Here is an 18168-nt window from a genome sequence, read left to right on the forward strand (position 1 = left end):
GTTCAATCCGAGGCGGTGGCTCCTTCTTAAAGGGGCCGCGACCGGCGGCGGAGGTGGGACGCTGGACACTTTCAGCTCCTTGTCTGCCTAGTGGCTTTAACTGATTGTTTCGCCCTCAGATCACAATCCAAGGTACCGCTCCTCCACATCTCGGGGCTAGACGGAGGGATGAGGCAGGGGGGGCCCGGGCGGCGCCGTTGCTGCTCCCCCCGCCTCCCGCAGCCATGGAAACGGGGAAGGAGGACGGAGCCCGCAGAGGGACAAAAAGCCCGGAGCGGAAAAGGCGAAGCCCAGTACAGCGGGCGCTCTGCACGAAGCTGAGGCCGGCGGCCCAGGCCATGGATCCAGCTATGGTCGAGGCCCCGGGCGAGGCCTTCCTGGCCCGGCGGCGGCCGGAGGGCGGCGGCGGCGGAGGTGGTCCTGCGCGGCCGCGCTACAGCCTGTTGGCGGAGATCGGGCGCGGCAGCTACGGCGTGGTTTACGAGGCTGTGGCTGGGCGGAGTGGGGCCAGGGTGGCAGTCAAGAAGATCCGCTGCGACGCCCCCGAGAACGTGGAATTGGCACTAGCTGAATTCTGGGCCCTGACCAGCCTGAAGCGCCGTCACCAGAATATCGTGCAGTTTGAGGAGTGCGTCCTGCAGCGCAACGGGTTAGCCCAGCGCATGAGTCACGGCAACAAGAACTCACAGCTGTACCTGCGCCTGGTGGAGACTTCACTCAAAGGTTAGAATACAGGAGGCAGCCCTGCCCTCTCCTGGACCCCCTTGTTCTCAGAACTTCACAACTTGACTTCAGCACTCAGGTCCTTGCCCAGGCTTTGGGACTGTCTCTTCTCTGAATGCTGCAAACATCAGTCTGCTCCCCTAAACGTTAGCTGGCATTCCATAAAGTACTCACTTAGTAGGTGTGAGCCATAATTTACAAGTCTAGCACTTTAAAGATGGATAAAGAGTAGGATTCAAAAGTTATTGGCAGAACTGTAGAGCCCCCTCATGCCTCTTTTCAAAACATTGAGGACCCACCCATGCTCTCTCCTGGTTTTTAGTTTCCTGATGTCTTCCATCCCCGTTCCCGAACTCTTACTTCCAAGTATGGTTTCCTCTGAGAACCCCAGCCCTTCACCCTAGGGCAGACAATCATTCAGTTGGTTCTCCCTTAGTCCCAGAGGCATGCCTAGAGTAATAACCCCCACAGGTGGGCCAAGAGCTTAGGATAACAAAACAGGTTACATCTTTTCCTGCCACTTTACAATCCCCGTAGTTTTCATAACCTCTAGGGATGACTGAGAAGTGGTTTTGTAAAAAACAGGGCTACTTGAGGCCAAAGGGGCTTGCATTCTTGGGTGAACTACATGAGTTAGTCCAGGGCTTCCTGGGAGAGTCCATGGGAAAAATGACCAGTCAAAATCCCAACAATAATGTGAGCTCTAAACAATTTTAGTTAATATCTGTAAAAGTAAATTCTGTCTCCATCCTATAAATAGAGGAACTAAGGCTTAGAGGGGAATAGATACTTGATTAACCTTAATCAGCTTGGAAGGGGTGGGACTCTCTAGCTTCAAATTCCTATGTCCTTGAAGCAGAAATGTTTTCAACCCAGACTGCTCTGAACTCAAAGATCTTAGCAGATGTAATGCTGCTTTCCCTACCTCAGGATAGGTAGGACTGGATAGGGTGATTTCCTAAAGCCTTTTTGGAGAAGCCCATGTGGAGTTTTGAAGTAATTTCACAATGAATTGGATGGTGTGATCTAATTCTCTGGGGGCTCTTTCCCATACTGCTTGTGTCTTCTGAAAAGGCTATCACTTCTAGGATGGTGGGTGCTTTTTCTTTTTTAAAGGCTTCTAGGGAGAGTTCTATTTTGCCTGCATTCTCATCACTTACTTTCTTAGTCCTTTATACACCAATTTCTTCATAGAGTACAAATGAATGAAATATACTTAATGAATGGTGGTATTTTCATATTTCAACACCCTGGAGTTTGGGGCTTACATACAGTCCTGGCTTGTTCTGAACTGATACATGACACTGGACAAGTTAAACCCATGAAGGGAGTGACTTAATACTAAAGTGGGGTATCTCTGTCATGAGGTCGTTGGGCATGCTGGGGATGTCAGTAATAGTCCCAAAGGAATTTACTCACTGCCTATTAAGTTCAGACTACTTCTGGATTTCTTCCATATTCATCCTCTTAGAGATTGAAGTTCTTACTGAAGTTTCCCAAACTTTGACTGTGGGGTCAGAATAATAGGTTGAAAACAATACTCGTTTTTTTCAACCTCCCGTTGTGAGCTAAAACTAGATAATTTCATTATTCATTGGGCCACATACTTAATATTTATTCGTTTAAATTTGGAGTCTTAATATGCATTTGCCTCTTATGAAAATGACAGTTTAGCTTATATGTCAAATGTCAACTTAGCAAAGAAAATAGTACCTAGCCAACTTTAGCTTACTAACACTAAAAGTATGTGTCTTATTTTCCTGGGTTTTTAAGTATGCTGTCCAGTGATAGCAGACCTGAAAGGATTTCTAGAGATAACCCAGGGATAACTTTCCTTAAGCACAGGAAAGTTCTTTACAGCCGTTCTTTTGCCCTCTTTCTTACAAATTCAGAATTATTTTGAGTTAGGCCAAAATGGTTATCTACATTGGCATCTTTTCAAACAAACTTTTTTACTGCACGCCTCAGGTAAAATTGGAAGGGAAAAAAAAACAAAACACATTTTATAGCCTTTATGGGTATTTGGAAAGTTTGAAGGCATGGTGATCAGGGTCACTCTTCAGTGTGAAGGGTTAACTCATTAACCAGGGCTTTGTAGAGAGAATTAAGAGAAAAAGAAGAGTTAGCAGAACAGGTGATCTTGAGAGGCTAGTGCCCATGCCTCGAGTGGAAGAGTATTAGACCAAGAGAATAGTTTATTTCCCCTTTTACTTCAGCTTCTAGCGAATACACAGAAAGCATTTTTGTAGTGTACAGAAATAACTTGATGTACAAATAAGTATCCACAATAAATAGATTATAGAAAACACAATTAGAAAAACAATGTTCTTGGTCCTATCCCACTCTGTTAGCTTCTGTGCCTCAAATTCATCTCTTCTGAGCATGGACGGAATGAGTCCCACCAAGAAGTACAGTGTGGTCAGAATAGCTTATATCTCCTTTGACCTTTTGTGGGGGAGCACCTTATGGGGGTAGCTCAGGCTGGCTTCAAATTTACTTTGTAGCCAAAGATGACTTTGAACTAATGATTCTCTGCCTGGAGTACTAGGACTAAAGGTGTGTACCAAAATTCTTGGTTTATGTGCTGTTGAGGAGGAAACGGACGACTTTTGTGCATGCTGGGTAAATACTTTCCGAACAGCCTTCTGTCCCCAGCCCTTAGCCTCTGTTTCATAGGATTTGCTAAAATAAAACACTGGCACAACACTGGCTCTAGGGCTTTAAAAATGTATTACCAACCCTGTAAATTTGGGTTATTAACTGTCTTCAACTTTGAAGTCCTTCAAAAGTCCTTCAATGAAAAGGGGAATAAAGGCATCAGCAGTTGCTTTTATCACCTTGTTTTCCATCCGGAGAAACCTCTGTCCTGAATGTACCTAAAACAAAGCTTAAGGTCATTGCCACTTAGAAAATAGCAAGCAAGCCTCACTCCTTTTCACACTCAGAAACTTGTTGCTCTAGTCTAAATCCTTCTGACAAACAGGTGAAGATTGGCCCCCCCATGTACCCTAAGCACTGGTTCTCATAAAACTAGAAATTTAGAAGAGCTGGGAGACCAGCTTAGTTATTTGATAAGCTCTGATGTCTACCCAAAATGCTTTAGGTAGCTGAAGATGGGTTTGACCTAGGCAGTCTTTACTGCATACCAATGCTGCTGTAAGCCGGGTTGCTGTATAAGAGGCTTTTGCAGGCTTTCCTTTATAAGTCCTGTATATCTAAGTGATTATGCTGCAAGGTCACAAGTGGTGGCATCCTAATAAACAGGTTCTTGTTGAGAGTTTCATTAGTGGTGTAGCAAGGCAGGACCAAAAGTAGCTGACATGAGACTTAGTGTAGGGTTCCTGAGTCTGCAAATGAATTAACTGCAAACTTCCTGGCCACTAAGTGCCTAAGGAAACCAACCTTACGAGCTCCAACCAGGGTAGTTATCTTTTGCCCAGGCTTCAACAAAGCAACTCTGTGGCTTGGCCTTAGAATTTAGAGACCTTTCAGGTAGACAGAATTGTATGGTCTTCGGCTATTTTGACATAAATAAAAGTGGCATTGGTGACTTTCAAAATTAATGGGATACAGTAGAACATGGATTTAGGGTCCAAAGGTCTTGTTCCCAATTTTACTAAAATTTACTGGATGAAGCCAACTGTCGTGGCTCATCTGTAATCTCAGCACTTGGAGGATGAGGTAGGAAGATTGCTTTGAGCTCAGGGTCAGCCAGGTCTACAGAGTGAGTCCTAAATCACTTGGACTGAGAGTGAGACTGTCTGAGGAACAGATAAAACCTTGACGCTGTGTCAAGTGCAGTTGTAAAAGCTTCATAACAGCTCATTCTGCCTTCATGACCATCTTTTGAAATGGATACTGTGAGTGTCTTTTGCAGGTGATGTATCCAAAACTACTGAAGTGGATAAAGCTGTATAGTGTAGAATAGCTAAACAAGTAACACAACCAGCATTCAAGTACAGACCTTCTGAATTGTCTTGCAACTGCTAAGGGGGTATGCCTGAGATGTGGCTTCAGGTTCAGAGTTGTGTTTTGTTTTGCTTGTAAAATATGTGTAATTATACTTTACTAACAGGATTTAGTACTAATGTATTAATAATTCCTAATTGCTGCTGTTTGTGTTGAATTATGTTTTATTGGTGCTTATTGCATTACTTTCTCTTGGTGTCTTCTGTATCTCAGCAGCCAGATATTGCACCTGCTTTCTGACCTGTTCTTGGATGCCTTTGAGGCAATTGTACAGACTTTTCTCACTACCAAGTGTTTTCCTTCTATGTGTAGGGATTTTAGGAGCCAGCCCCAGGAGATAGAAGCCACCCTGTGTTAATTGAGAACATTGGTTAATTGGGGTGGCATTAGGTAAGGTTTTTTATAGGGTAAACTCTCAGGGAGAGCCTAACTTCCCTTGTAGAGTATCAGTTCACCTTGAATTTGCCCTTCAGCCCTATCCTTAGGGCTAGGAATCCTCCTGAGTGACTCAAATTCTCCATCCTCATTTAGTTGCATCCTGATGAGTAGCTCTCACAAAGCACATTTAAGTCAATCAAAATCCTGTACCATAAAAAGGAATGTGTAGTTTCTGTAGTTGGATAATCCAGCACTAGGAACTTGATGAAACATGTTTGGTGTATGCAAGAGCCTTCGTATAAGGAGCTCGCTCGTGTAGCAAGGAAAATAGAATATTCAAGTGTGAAATTGCTGCTAGCACCATGAAACAATAGAGCTTTGATTGAGAACTTCTGAATCCTGCCCCCAATTAGCTTCAAGACTCAATCTTTTGAGCCTCAGTCTTCTCACCTGAAAATAGGGTATAGTTGTCAGGGTTAAGGGTGTAGTTATCAGGGTTACAGTGTGGAGTGGAGACAGTTGGAGAGAATGCTTTGAATTCCTTGATTATCACAGGAGATTAGTTAACTAAATTCTGATGTAGACCGTAATCTTTTACCCCGTCTCTTTACAGCTTCCTCCCTTGGCTACCCTCACGCAGTTTCAGAGCCTCCTAGTGAATGACTTCTTAGCTGCTCATCTGTGTCTTTGTCTCTCAGCCTTCACAAGGAACTTGTTCATCCATTGTCCAAGATACGCCCTTGCACTTCTTGACCTCTGTGGTCTAACTAGAATGTAGACTTCAGCTGTCACAGCCCAGGAATGTGGTGTTTGTAGGTGGAGCAATCTACCTTTTTGGTTTCTAAATTTCCTGTTTTGCATAACATGTCACATAATTTATGAACTATATAGTACTGGGAAATTATTTCCAAGCTGAGTGTGGTGGCACACCTGTAATTCCAGTACTGCCCATACCTGGGCTACATAGCAAGACTGTCTTAAACAAAACAGATTTCAGGGCTGGAGAGATGGTGCAGAGGTTAAGAGGATTCTTCCAGAGGACCTTAGTTTGGTTCCTAGCATCCATGTCTGGTGGCTTACAGCTGCCTGTAACTCCAGCTGGGGGGATGTGATGCCCTCTTCTGGTTTCTGTAGTTGCATGCCTCCCCCACCCCCCCAACACCCACTAAGGACCTAAGTTTGGGTGGTAATGAGGATGTTAGTGATGGTCAGTAGCTAATTCTCTGAAAGTATCTTATGATCTGTAAAAGTTCCATACAAGTGTCTTAGTTTGTTACTTGTCAGGTAATGTTAAATTCTCAAATTTGATGGATAAGAATTCTGAAGTTCAGAGTTCAGGGATTTCCCCTAAGGTTCTGGTTGCCTTTCATTTGTGCCAATGAGCGAATTCATTAGACCAAAGGGGTAGAGTTGGGGTCTGCAGTCACTCAGACTCTATTTCCTGGTCTGTGCTTTTCCTGTTTTCATTTTGGCTTGCTTCTCCATGGAAATTCACTTAATATCAGACACTGTGTCTTCTCCCTTGATCTTGGTCATGGGTTAGCAGAGGCCATGCAGGTAGTCTACTTGAAGAAAGGACAGTATCCTAATGTCTCTTCTGTGTTTTCATGTGGGCAGTTCCAGGAGAGCATGCTTCCCTCGAAGGAAGCCCAGACTCGTCTGCTCAGAGAAGTAATCCCGCCGTTTTTCCATTCGTCTCAGTCATTGTTGTTGCCCGGGTTCTGAGAATGCTGCTTATGTCCAGCATTTCTGTCAAAGTGCTCCTGAAACATCTTTAGACTATCTGGCCCACCCATAGACTAGCTTAGAGCAATTTTTATCTAACTTTTCTTTCCCTAGATTCTTCCCCCCCCGCTGAGACAGGGTTTCTCAGTATGACAGCCATAGCTATCATGGAACTCCCTTTGTAGACCAGGCTGGCCTTGAACTCAGATCCACCTGGGATTAAAGGCATGTCCTACCAACGCCCCAGCCTTTTCCTGGATTCTTACAACCTAGATCTGTGTTGTTGTTCCTTTGGCCAACTTGTTTTCTTTTATTCCCTTTAGTTACCATAGTTACCAGCTTTGTGTATAAAATAATAATTTCCCTATCCATGTCTCCTATTAGGAGTTTAGTTGCTATCTGATGTGGTCTTTGCAGAAGGAATTTGATGGCTTTCTTCCATGGCTGTACTGTGGGGAACATTTCTTGCTGTCCCTTTTCTGTCTGTTTCTCTTACCATATAGATGGGTTTGGGCTTCAGGTTGTGGCTTCATTTTTCAGTTTTTTGTTTTTTGTTTTTGGTAGACTCAGCCTGCTTTTGAGTGACCAAAAGAGGATTATAGAGCAGTGATTGTGGGGGTGAGGGAACAGTTCAACACTGATTGTAAAAAGTGCCATGTGCCCTGAACTGGTTCTGTCAGTATTACTTTGCTTATGACTAATATAAACAAATTGTACAACTACAAGGGAAGTGAAGTCTGTCAGATTGTGGTTAAAACCAAAAACTGTTGTCATGTCTCCTATCTGACTTTGGTAGACTTTGTACCTTATTGATTTAAGGGCTACTGAGGAAGCAGAGACTCATCTGGCTTATTTATTGAATCACTGTAGTGTGGTACTGTAGTAAATGACTAGGAAAAAGACTCCTTCCAGAGGCTGAAGATATGTTAGCCTTGTCTTTTGGGACATAGCATATGCTGAGCCAAAGGGACCTGTTTTCTTGACTTACTTAACAGATGACCAGTCAGTCTATAGTCTGTCTTACACCTTTTTTGTTTTTGAGACAAAGTCTCAACTATAGCCCTTGGCTGTCCTAGAACTTGCTGTGTAGACCAGGCTGACTTCAGATTCTTAGAAAGCTGCCTCCCTCTGCCTCGCAAGTGCTAGGATTAAAAGCATATATCCGCACGCACACAATAGGATCTGTCTTTTCTACTGTCAAAATAAGACACCTGTTTGTTTGTTTGTTTTTTGTTTCTTTTTTTTTTGGTTTTTCGAGACCGGGTTTCTCTGGCTTTGGAGGCTGTCCTGGAACTAGCTCTTGTAGACCAGGCTGGCCTCGAACTCACAGAGATCTGCCTGCCTCTGCCTCCCGAGTGCTGGGATTAAAGGCGTGTGCCACCAACGCCCGGCTGACATCTGTCTTTTTGTACTTAGTTTATAGAGCATTTATTATCCAATAACTTTCACATAAGAACTCAGCATTTCATCAGGTGCTTTATAAAGAATGTTGGGAATGACATGCAAGTGCCAGTCATGGGCTTTCCTGGTTTTGAACCCACACAACCCAGTACTGCCTTATGTGTCTGCTTCAAAATTTTCCTACTCATATCTCCCATTTAGACTTTCCTGGCCCACTTATCCACAGTGTCCATTGTCCTTTTCATCTCTGCCTGGAGTTCTTGCATGTGTGCCGATCTTCGATAGAAGTTGACCTTATTGCCAACATTACACTTACGATAATTGCTGTCAAGTACCTGTGCCAGAGGCATGTAGACCTGGCTAGAACTAGACATATGGTGAACTAGCAGAAGATGTGCATGAATTGGAGTGTACATCTGAGATAAAACCATAATGTCCTTGTGTTAAGGAGAGCAAAGAATACGGGCCTGGTATGGATTAGCAGTCGTAGAAGCTGGGCCAGTAATTAAATGGCAATAGCAGAAACAGCACACACTTTACAAAGCTCATCTTGTATTCTTTTTATTATCATTCCAGCAGCCCTGCAAAGAATGGATAGACTTGTACACCAGTTTGAAAAAATAATAAATAAGCAAAATGGCCTCAAGGCCAGCTAAAATAATAGATGGCAGTAAACTTAGGTTCTTAAATTCCAACCCTAGGTGCTTGACACCAGTCCCTAATGCCTCTGCCATGCCTTGACTTGTTCTACACGGGTAGAAGTGGACTGTGGGCATAAAATTTGCTTGGTGCCAGTTGTGTAGGTCCTCTTGGCACAATTATTTATCACTGTCTTCTTTAATCTAGTGATGTGAATGTCCACTCAAGCTCTTTCCTGTCCTTTGGTTTAGGAGAAAGGATCCTGGGCTATGCTGAGGAGCCCTGCTATCTCTGGTTTGTCATGGAGTACTGTGAAGGTGGAGACCTCAATCAGTATGTCCTGTCCCGGAGACCAGACCCAGCCACCAACAAAAGCTTCATGCTACAGCTTACAAGCGCCATTGCCTTCCTGCACAAAAACCACATCGTGCACAGGGACCTAAAGCCAGACAACATCCTCATCACCGAGCGGTCTGGCACCCCCATCCTCAAGGTAGCAGACTTTGGACTGAGCAAGGTCTGTGCAGGGCTGGCACCTCGAGGCAAAGAGGGCAATCAAGATAACAAAAATGTGAATGTGAATAAATACTGGCTGTCCTCAGCTTGTGGCTCAGACTTCTACATGGCTCCTGAAGTCTGGGAGGGTCACTATACAGCCAAGGCGGACATCTTTGCCCTGGGCATTATCATCTGGGCAATGATAGAAAGAATTACTTTTATTGACTCTGAAACCAAGAAGGAGCTCCTGGGGACCTACATTAAACAGGGGACTGAGATCGTCCCTGTTGGTGAGGCGCTGCTAGAAAACCCAAAGATGGAGTTGCACATCCCCCAGAAACGTAGGACTTCCATGTCTGAGGGCGTGAAGCAGCTCTTGAAAGACATGTTAGCTGCTAACCCACAGGACCGACCTGATGCTTTTGAACTTGAAACCAGAATGGACCAGGTCACATGTGCTGCTTAAACTCCAGGGCTGACCGTCTTGGGTGTTTTTAAACTAGGTGAGTGCTCTCTTGTTATTGTGCACACACTCTCCCTGGGCTGGCTGTGTGTGCTGTACTGGGTTGGACTCTGGTGTTGTAGAGAAAATACAGATACCAGTCTTGATGAGTAGACATTGGTCAGATTATTTATTTGAGTACAAAGTGGGAAGTGAATTTTTTAAGAGGAAATTATAGAGGCAGAATCTCCCAAGATCTTTAGAAATACCTTTTCTTATTATCAGGTAATACATTCTCCCTGTAAAATGGTGCTGAAAGGAATACAGTTTTCAGAGAAGGAACTTTGTCCCAGCTGTGTTTTAGCTGTTCATGTACCCAGGACTATCCATGTGGGACCTGATGCTGGAGGACTTGAGAGAATACACCAGTTTGGTTTAGGGTGGAATATATATTATATAGATATTAGAGATAGAAGAGGACAGGAACCAGCTAGGATAAAGAACAGTATCCAGAGATGATTTTTCTACCCGGAACAGTTAGACTAGATCAGAGTCTGAGGTGTGGATAAGACAGCGTGTTAGAAATTGACCAACATATATGCTAGATATTGCACATACTGTAAGTCACTTATCCCGCTGCCCATTAAATTAAGGGTAAGTATATCTTACCTGAATTTACCTGCCCTCTTTTCCTGGATTATCAAGATGACAGAAATAAACTGTACTTAGAGTTTGCTGATGTCTTGATGCAGTGATGGGGTAGTGTTGGTTTCATTCTAACAGGGATAGGCTAACAGGCACAGGGCCTGCTTCTCTGTTCCTCCATACCTCTGCAGAAGATGACTTGTGCTGAGCCAAGCAGCTTACACCTGTCTTGTTCTCAGTGGAGATGGCTGGCTAGTGCTTTAAGAGTGTTTCTTACCTTAGCTTTAAGCTTCTATCTTAGCCTTTGCATTTGAAAAGACCTCTTGGAATTCAAATTTTCCTTGTATAAGAGGTTGTCATTGGGAAGGAAAAGAACCTGAATTTAGGTGAGGATTATGGGAGTGCCTCATTAGTTGAGATCTGGGCCTTTATTTGGATCATTGAATGAGATTTGTGTTGATTACAGGGCAAATTATAGCTAAAGAGTAGTGACTTCATCTACAAGAAATAAGTGACTTTGAGAGGAGCAAGGAAAGGTTAGGGACTTCTTCTGGGTGTGTGTCCTTTTGCTGTCTGACGACTAATGGGTGCAGTGCTTGTGGTGCCAGTTTGACTGGCCTGCTTTGCCCTGTCCTTGCAGAGCACTTTGAATTGTGGGCCTGGGCCCAGCTGTGTGACTGGTGCCTCAGGCTTCAGTGATGTTGTCAGATGAGCAGTGTCTACTTAGCTAGAGAATCAGAGGCTAGAGCTAGAGTGAGTAGTTATTGTTTGTTGCTGCTTTTGTAACAATGAGAAGAGGGAGAAACAGCACTTTTTTTTGGGCTAGAAGGTAGCATTCCTTCAGAGAGGTAATTGGCTATAAGCAGTGGAGGGATTGGGTCTTATTTCTGTGGTTTATTACCTAACATGCATATTTTATAGGGTTTATCAAAGTGCCCCACACAAATTGTTTCAGTGAAACACTAGTTTTAGGTGTGTATTTAGCAAAGGTGAAGGCATCCTGGTGTTAGTAGCTTTCTTTAAGAACATTAGGTAGTTTGTCTTTAACACAAAGCCAACTTGCCCTGTTGATTGTTCTAGAAGGGCATGTCTGTATTTAACAAGTGCTCAGTAAGTCCTATTTTAGTCTCTTATTTGTCACTTTTTTTTTTTTGTTTTTGTTTTTTCGAGACAGGGTTTCTTTGTATTGCTTTGGAGGTTGTCCTGGAACTTGCTCTGTAGACCAGGCTGGCCTAGAACTCACAGAGATCTGCCTGCCTCTGCCTTCCACGTACTGGGGTTAAAGGCATGCGCCATTAATGCCTGCCCTTATTTGTCACTTTCAGAGGAGTAATTTTAGTGAATCCTATCAGTCACAAGCCTTATCTCATGCCGGAATCCATCCTGGTGCTATAACTCACTCTTTACACCTCTGTGTTAGTAACCAAACCTGTAGTCCAGTACACAAATTTCTGTTTCTAGGGCCTTTTGAAGCCAAGCTCTTGGGTGACATACGTTAAGAATTGACAGCTAAAGCCTGCTGAGGGAAATCAGATGTTGATGTGACCCAAGGTATCTGTGGAGGGTAGGGGTCATAGAAAGTATCCTTCACTCCATATGAGGTCTTGGTAGTTGCTTCTTAATATTAACAACTAACCCTGGTCATAGAGCCAATAAGGTATAGACTCTAGATTTTAACTCAGGTCTTAAGATAGATATCTTCATAATTGAATCCAGTGAATAATTTAGCATGGATCAGCCTGACTTTGGCTGTCTAGCTCTAAGCATTCTTAAGTGCAGAAAAGGGCAACAGACTTGGTTAGAGTTAGGGTTAGGGTTAGGGTGAGATAGTTTCTTCTGTGAAACTTAGTGTCTTGGTCCAAGACAGGCCTCAAGGAAAGGTGTGTTGCTAAAGGTCCAAGGCTTCTGGTTTCTATCCCAGAAGCTGATTTTAACCTCAGTCTCTGGAGCACTGAATTGGATGCAAACACGCACATGCACGCAGCCTGAGGGACTTGCCACTCAGAGGGGTGTGGGGGTTCTGTATTAACTTCTTTTGAGCCCCTATCTATATAGCAGGGGCAAAGACTGTGTCTTACTGGGTCTCACTAGCATTTCAGAGCTGTGCCAAGAGAGAACTTTGAGGGAAGATGCTATATTTGGTTCTTTTCTTGTCCCAGGAAATAAAACTTGCCTTTGACTTGATGACTTTGGCTTAGATACCAGTGCATACACATGTCCCTTGCGGCCTTATCTTTCTATGTTTTAGAGTTTTTCTTCACAGATGAGGATGGCTGGTATGAGGTCCAGGCAACTTCTCTTGCCACCTCTTGATGGCAGGCAGCAGGAAGCTGAGCTGTCAGTTCTGTAAAGGATAGTGTACATACCCAGGGGTCCTCTGTTCCTGCAAGCTAGATGGATATGCCAGCATCTGGAAGGAATAGGCCTGGTCTGGAGCTGTTGGTAGCAAGATCCAGATGCTGGTCATATAAGGCTGTCTATGGCATCCTTGATTCTACCTAGCAGAGAGTGCATTCCTTAGCCACCAAAGCTGCTTGAAAGTTTAGCTTTCTTCCGACTCCCATTTCCTAGGACCGATGTAATAACTTCATGTTACAAAGAAGCCTGCTTTGGGGGGATGGGACGGGACTGTGAGTTGGGGGGCCAATGACCCTTTCTCTTCATCTCTATCCCTGAATTAACTTATTCAGGGAATAAGTTATTGTTGTGCACTTACTGTCCTACATCATCTGTCTAGTTATGTGCTTGTTCTCATTCTGTTAGAATTTGGTACAATGTGTGTTGGCTGGAGGTTTCATCCTTCCATTCTGCCTCCTGCCATCTCTTGACAACCGCCATCTCTTGACAACCACGTCTGTGGGTTCATACCTTAAAGCAGGTAGTGGGTTCTCTTCCAGAAGCACTGCCCTGATAGCCCTGTTAGCTGTCCATACCACAGCAGGATGACCAGCCTAGCCATTGTGGATGTCTGCCTGTGTACAGATTCCTTTGGGTTACTCTTGACACGACCCTAGACATCAGCAGGGGAGGCCGGGGAGGATAGAACCATCCATCTAACCAAGGAGTGTTCTCTTTGAAGTGCAGCAGCAGCTTGAGAAAAGAGTCCTGGCTGAAGCCCTTTCCCAAGAATCAACCAGAGATTTCACGTAGATGAGGACCCAGGGCAGAACAGCAATGTTGCTATAATTCTCAGTGACAGATTTCCCAACCCAAATCCTGACTAAAGCCTCAGATGTCATCATTTTTGTCTGCTCTGATGGATGAGGCTGCCTGCCACACTGGAAAAATTCTGGGGCCAAGTCAGGTTTGGTAGGGGAGTCATCTTAGTACTGGACAGGCTGCTGCCCATTGGTGACATTGGCCATTTAGAATTCAGTGTCTCCTGAGAGTTTGCAGTTTAGTTACAGATGATGGTGCTGCAGAGCAGGGAAGCCTTTTGTGGAGGAACATTTATTTAGGACTGTTTCTTGAGGGAGTTTAGGAATATCTTATCATAGTTGATATGAGGAGAGCACATGGTATGTACAGGGGAGGCTTTGTTCTCCCAGGACCAAGACCACTCTGTTGTGAAAGGAGGGATGGAATTCCCAAGCGGTGATTCAGGCCTGGGTAGAGCACCCAAGATTTTGCCTTGACAAACTGGGGAAGAACATGTAAGTGCCAGCCCCTCCTCATTTCATCTAATAGCTCATGATATTCCAAATCAGAGGAAATAGAGACCTCTTTCCGAATTTCTAGGGCTCAGAGGCATGGCAGGTCTTAAAAATGCCAACCAAGTTTAAAATAAATCAATACTGTAAAACACTGTCGTAAATTTCCCAACTTCAACTGAATTTCACTTTCAGTAAGAGGTACCAGGGGAAAGCTGTAACTCAGCCTGCAACATAAACAGGTCAGAAAGAATTCTGTATTTTGTTTCTTTGTTAAAGGAAATGATGTCTAGGGACTTGGGAAGAATGTATTAGAGCCACCCAGGTACCTCATAAGGTGTAGCAAGAAAGATGGAAATGGTTGTTTTCCAACTACAAAACTAATCTTGATTTGAAGCAGGGGAAGGAGTCTCCGTGAATGATGGCTGCATTTTTTTAGTTTTCTGAACTCGGGCACGGTACTATAGTAGTGATGGGGAAAACAGATTGGCTAATACCATGCTGGATTTTAGTATTTATCATATTGTCCATTGATTCTTCATTTCGGTCCATCTTCTGGGGAAAGGGACACCCTTAGCGACCAGATATAGCACCCCTTTGCGTTTCCTTTTCTACTTTTTATTGGACATGCCTAAGACATGCCTTCTAGAAAGCTGATGTCTAGGACAAATCTTAGGCGTAGAGTAGGAATGTGCTGCTGTGAGATCTTGGCAGATCTGCAGAGACATTGCCAGCAGGACCCAGCCCCTTGTACCAGACATAAAGAAAACTGGAAGTCACAAGTAAGGAGCCATTTGTTGTTAGTAACCAGATTGCCTGTTTGGATCTGGTGAATGTTTGGAAGGAACTCTCGGTTTGCATGGGGCAGCAGAAATGGGTGTGAAAAATACCACACCCTGGACAAACAACAGGGTGACTTTTTACCTTTATAAAACTTGTTCTGGGGTTTAAGCCAAGAACCTAAAGTGAAGTACAGCTGTCACCACTGACATAGTCCAGACATCCTCCCTCCCTGGCTACCTCAGGTTCATTCTAGTGTGGGATAAAAGTACATAGCTCCATCCCATTGTTACAGAAAACCAGAACCCCACTTGCCCACCTGCTCTTAGAACTGGGGTTGAAGCTGTGGGAAGACTAAAGGGGAGTCTTCTGCAATCCTATTCTGTGACCTCAGTGAATGGAGCCTTGCTGCAAGGAAATTCCAATTGAGCAGTGGCAGGAACTAAAGATAGCCATAAGCAAGGAGTTTCCTACTAACTAGATTATAATTCTGATCAGATAGAGAGCTTCAAGCCAATGTCACAGTCCTCTCAACTGTCTATAGGACTTTAAGTACAATTATCAAAAGCTCAGGGGTGTCTCCATAGCTTTAATTGGACCTCTATCTGGTGGAGATTCTGTCTTTCAGTATCTTTTCACACCTTGGTTTGAATGATTATGAGGTACAAAGGAGAGGCAGGTCTTGGCAGTAGAACCTAGGAATCCCTAGGTCTTTTCTCTTTGCACATAGAGCGTATGCATACCCATAGCCCTGTATTTTCTTGTTTGCTTTTGCAGAGGGGCAGGCCTGGGACAAGCTGTGGGAAACATCAGTGGCATCTAAAAGGGAACCCTCCCTCGGCTTGCTGAGCTTGCCAGACGCAGGACTCCCACAGTTTATCTTGTTAAATACTTGTGTTGTTGGTATTATTACCTTCTCCATGTTCTTGCGTCCATTCCAGAGAGGCAGTGATTTGGTCATGTGAGTGACAAGTGCTAGGTCAAGGGCTAGGGCTCCAGCCCAGGGCTCTCCATTGAGCACCCAAAGAGAAACCATAAAGGCAACCCCAGGGGGAACCTGAACAGCTCAGAGAAGAGTGCTGTCTTTTGTTGAGATAAGTGCCATCAACATTTGGGTCTCACATGTCTAGATGGACTTGGAGAAGGGCATTCTGACAAGACTCTTGCATTGTCAGGAATGTATGTTAAGAGCTTAGCCTAAGCCGGGCGTTGGTGGCGCACACCTTTAATCCCAGCACTTGGGAGGCAGAGGCAGGCGGATCTCTGTGAGTTCGAGGTCAGCCTGGTCTACAGAGTGAGTTCCAGGACAGCCTCCAAAATGATACAGAGAAACCCTGTCTTGAAAAACCAAAACCAAAACAAACAAACAAACAAAAAAAGAGCCTAGGATGGCTCCTGCAAAGGTTATTCACCTCTGAGCTGCCAGGGACTTTGTCAGCCTAAGGAAGAACTTCATCTTGCAAATAAGGTGGGGCTGGAGAGTGGTTGGAACAGTGCAGGTAGCGTTTTAGGAGGGTGGATCAGACAGTAGCACACCTGGCAGGATGCCTCTGTAGAGGGCATGAAACTACATAGTTCCTAACCATGTCACAGCATGGAAGCCTTGCTTCTACAGTTGTGACATTCAGGGATATGCTATGGAATCTTCACTTAAACCACACTCCACTTGCTTGTCAGTAGCTTTGGGCAGCCCCCCCCCAATGTGAGATGCAGGATGGTGCTCACAGTTGTCCATTGTAGTTCAGCAAGCAAAGAACTCGGCAGTGGCAGCATCATGTTTTACACCCATCTTGGTATTTTGTTTTTGTGAAACTTTCATGGACTAACCATGAGTTTCATTTTATCTCTGTAATAATGTGTGGAGGAGCCCTTCTTTCCCCCGAGAAAGCCACAGACTCCTTAGAAAGAACCCCAGGAGTTTCCCTTGGCATGCTCAGCTTTGAGCTGTAACCAAAAGACCATATGGTCTTTTTGCCCATACCATTCTGGCCTTCAGTCTTTTTATAACCACAAATTGTCCTGTCACCACATGGAAGAGTGACCTCGCCCTTAGTAACAAGGACTTAGATGGCTTCCTAATGGGCAAGTGTCCTTTGGGGAAATCCCAGGATCCCTGAATTTTCCCTGGAGCCCTTTCTCTGCTAATCATAGCAGCTACAGTTGAACCTGGTTCTGTGGGGTCCAACTGAAGCAGTTGGCAGCTTGAGTTCAGCCTCACACTTAAAAAGCTTAAGGAGGGGTATTTATTATAATATCTACCTGTCTAACTGCTGATTCTATCAGAGCTGTTTCTAGGAACAAAACTTGTCTCTCTTAGTCCTACTTCATCTAGGTACCTGTTTCCTAACTAAAGTGCTAAGAAAAACACCAGCCCCAGCCCCAAGACCTATTGAATTAGTCAAGGCCAGTTCAGAGGTCTCAATGGGTCCAAGTTCTTAAGCACATTCAGCATGACTCAGCGGGCAGCTCTGCCTACTGTTAGGTCACCATGGAGCCTTTTAAATCCAGAATCTTCCATCTTGGCCAGTGAGTCTTCTTTTTGTACATTTGTGAACTTTTTAATACTGTTAATTTTGGCAGCACACTTTAAGAAATCAGATGGCTTAATATAGTATTGTGAGTAACACAGTCAATGTGACCACTGTCATGTTATGACTAAGTCTTCATGTATAAGAGCTTCCTGATGGTACATTTGTTACAGACTCACTCATGGCCCGTGGAGCTTTCTGACACAGTAGAGGAAAAGCTGATGTGTGTTTTCAACAGCGTTCTTTCCTGGCTTTAAATTCTGTTCATGTTCTTTCTCTCACTGAGTCCTGCCCTGATTGATGTCCATTGGGCCTGGCAGCTGTGCTTCAAATCTGTATGGTGGCTGTGGATCTGGCTTCAGATGATGGTAGACAAGCCCATGTCTCTCAGTGGTGGTGTGCCCATCAAGAAGGGTCCCAGGGTCTGCTGGAAGACTTCAGAGAAAAGCATCTCAACCACAGATCATACTGTTTACTTGTGCCCAGAGCAATGGGCACTTCCTCTTGGCATCCATAGGCTACCTCTGGTTAGTCAAGCTGGTTTTCACTATACATTGTGTCATGGATGCATCTAAGAGTCTGAGTTGTGAGACAGTCTACCAGAAAACCGTATATGACTTGACTTGTGAGAGTTTGAGGCCTTTCATGGCACAAATCTGAGATTAGAAGAGCCTTGGATTAAAAATCCCCTCCCTGTTGTCATTGAGCACTCAAGGGAAAATGAAGTCTCTAGAGGACAGAGCTGTGGCACTGGCAGCCAAGCCTCTAGTCTCCCCTTTTTGTCTCCCGC

At 44.4% G+C, this 18168-nt stretch overlaps 1 protein-coding gene across 2 annotated transcripts in view; it reads left to right on the plus strand.

The window, feature by feature from the left end:
* The window catches only part of Stk35 (serine/threonine kinase 35), a 31219-nt gene that overhangs the window by 889 nt on the left and 12162 nt on the right, over nucleotides 1-18168 (plus strand). The window contains exons 2-3 of one of the 2 annotated variants that reach the window (XM_040746280.1): nucleotides 120-723; nucleotides 9087-9836. In XM_040746280.1, coding sequence (XP_040602214.1) covers nucleotides 120-723; nucleotides 9087-9799 — 1317 coding nt within the window. In that variant the 3' untranslated portion in view covers nucleotides 9800-9836. The remainder of the gene's footprint in view (nucleotides 1-119; nucleotides 724-9086; nucleotides 9837-18168) is intronic. The other variant, XM_040746281.1, reaches the window with a different exon arrangement.

The sequence above is a fragment of the Mesocricetus auratus genome, unplaced genomic scaffold, assembly GCF_017639785.1.
Source record: "Mesocricetus auratus isolate SY011 unplaced genomic scaffold, BCM_Maur_2.0 Super-Scaffold_100004, whole genome shotgun sequence".
In the NCBI taxonomy this organism is placed as follows: domain Eukaryota; kingdom Metazoa; phylum Chordata; class Mammalia; order Rodentia; family Cricetidae; genus Mesocricetus; species Mesocricetus auratus.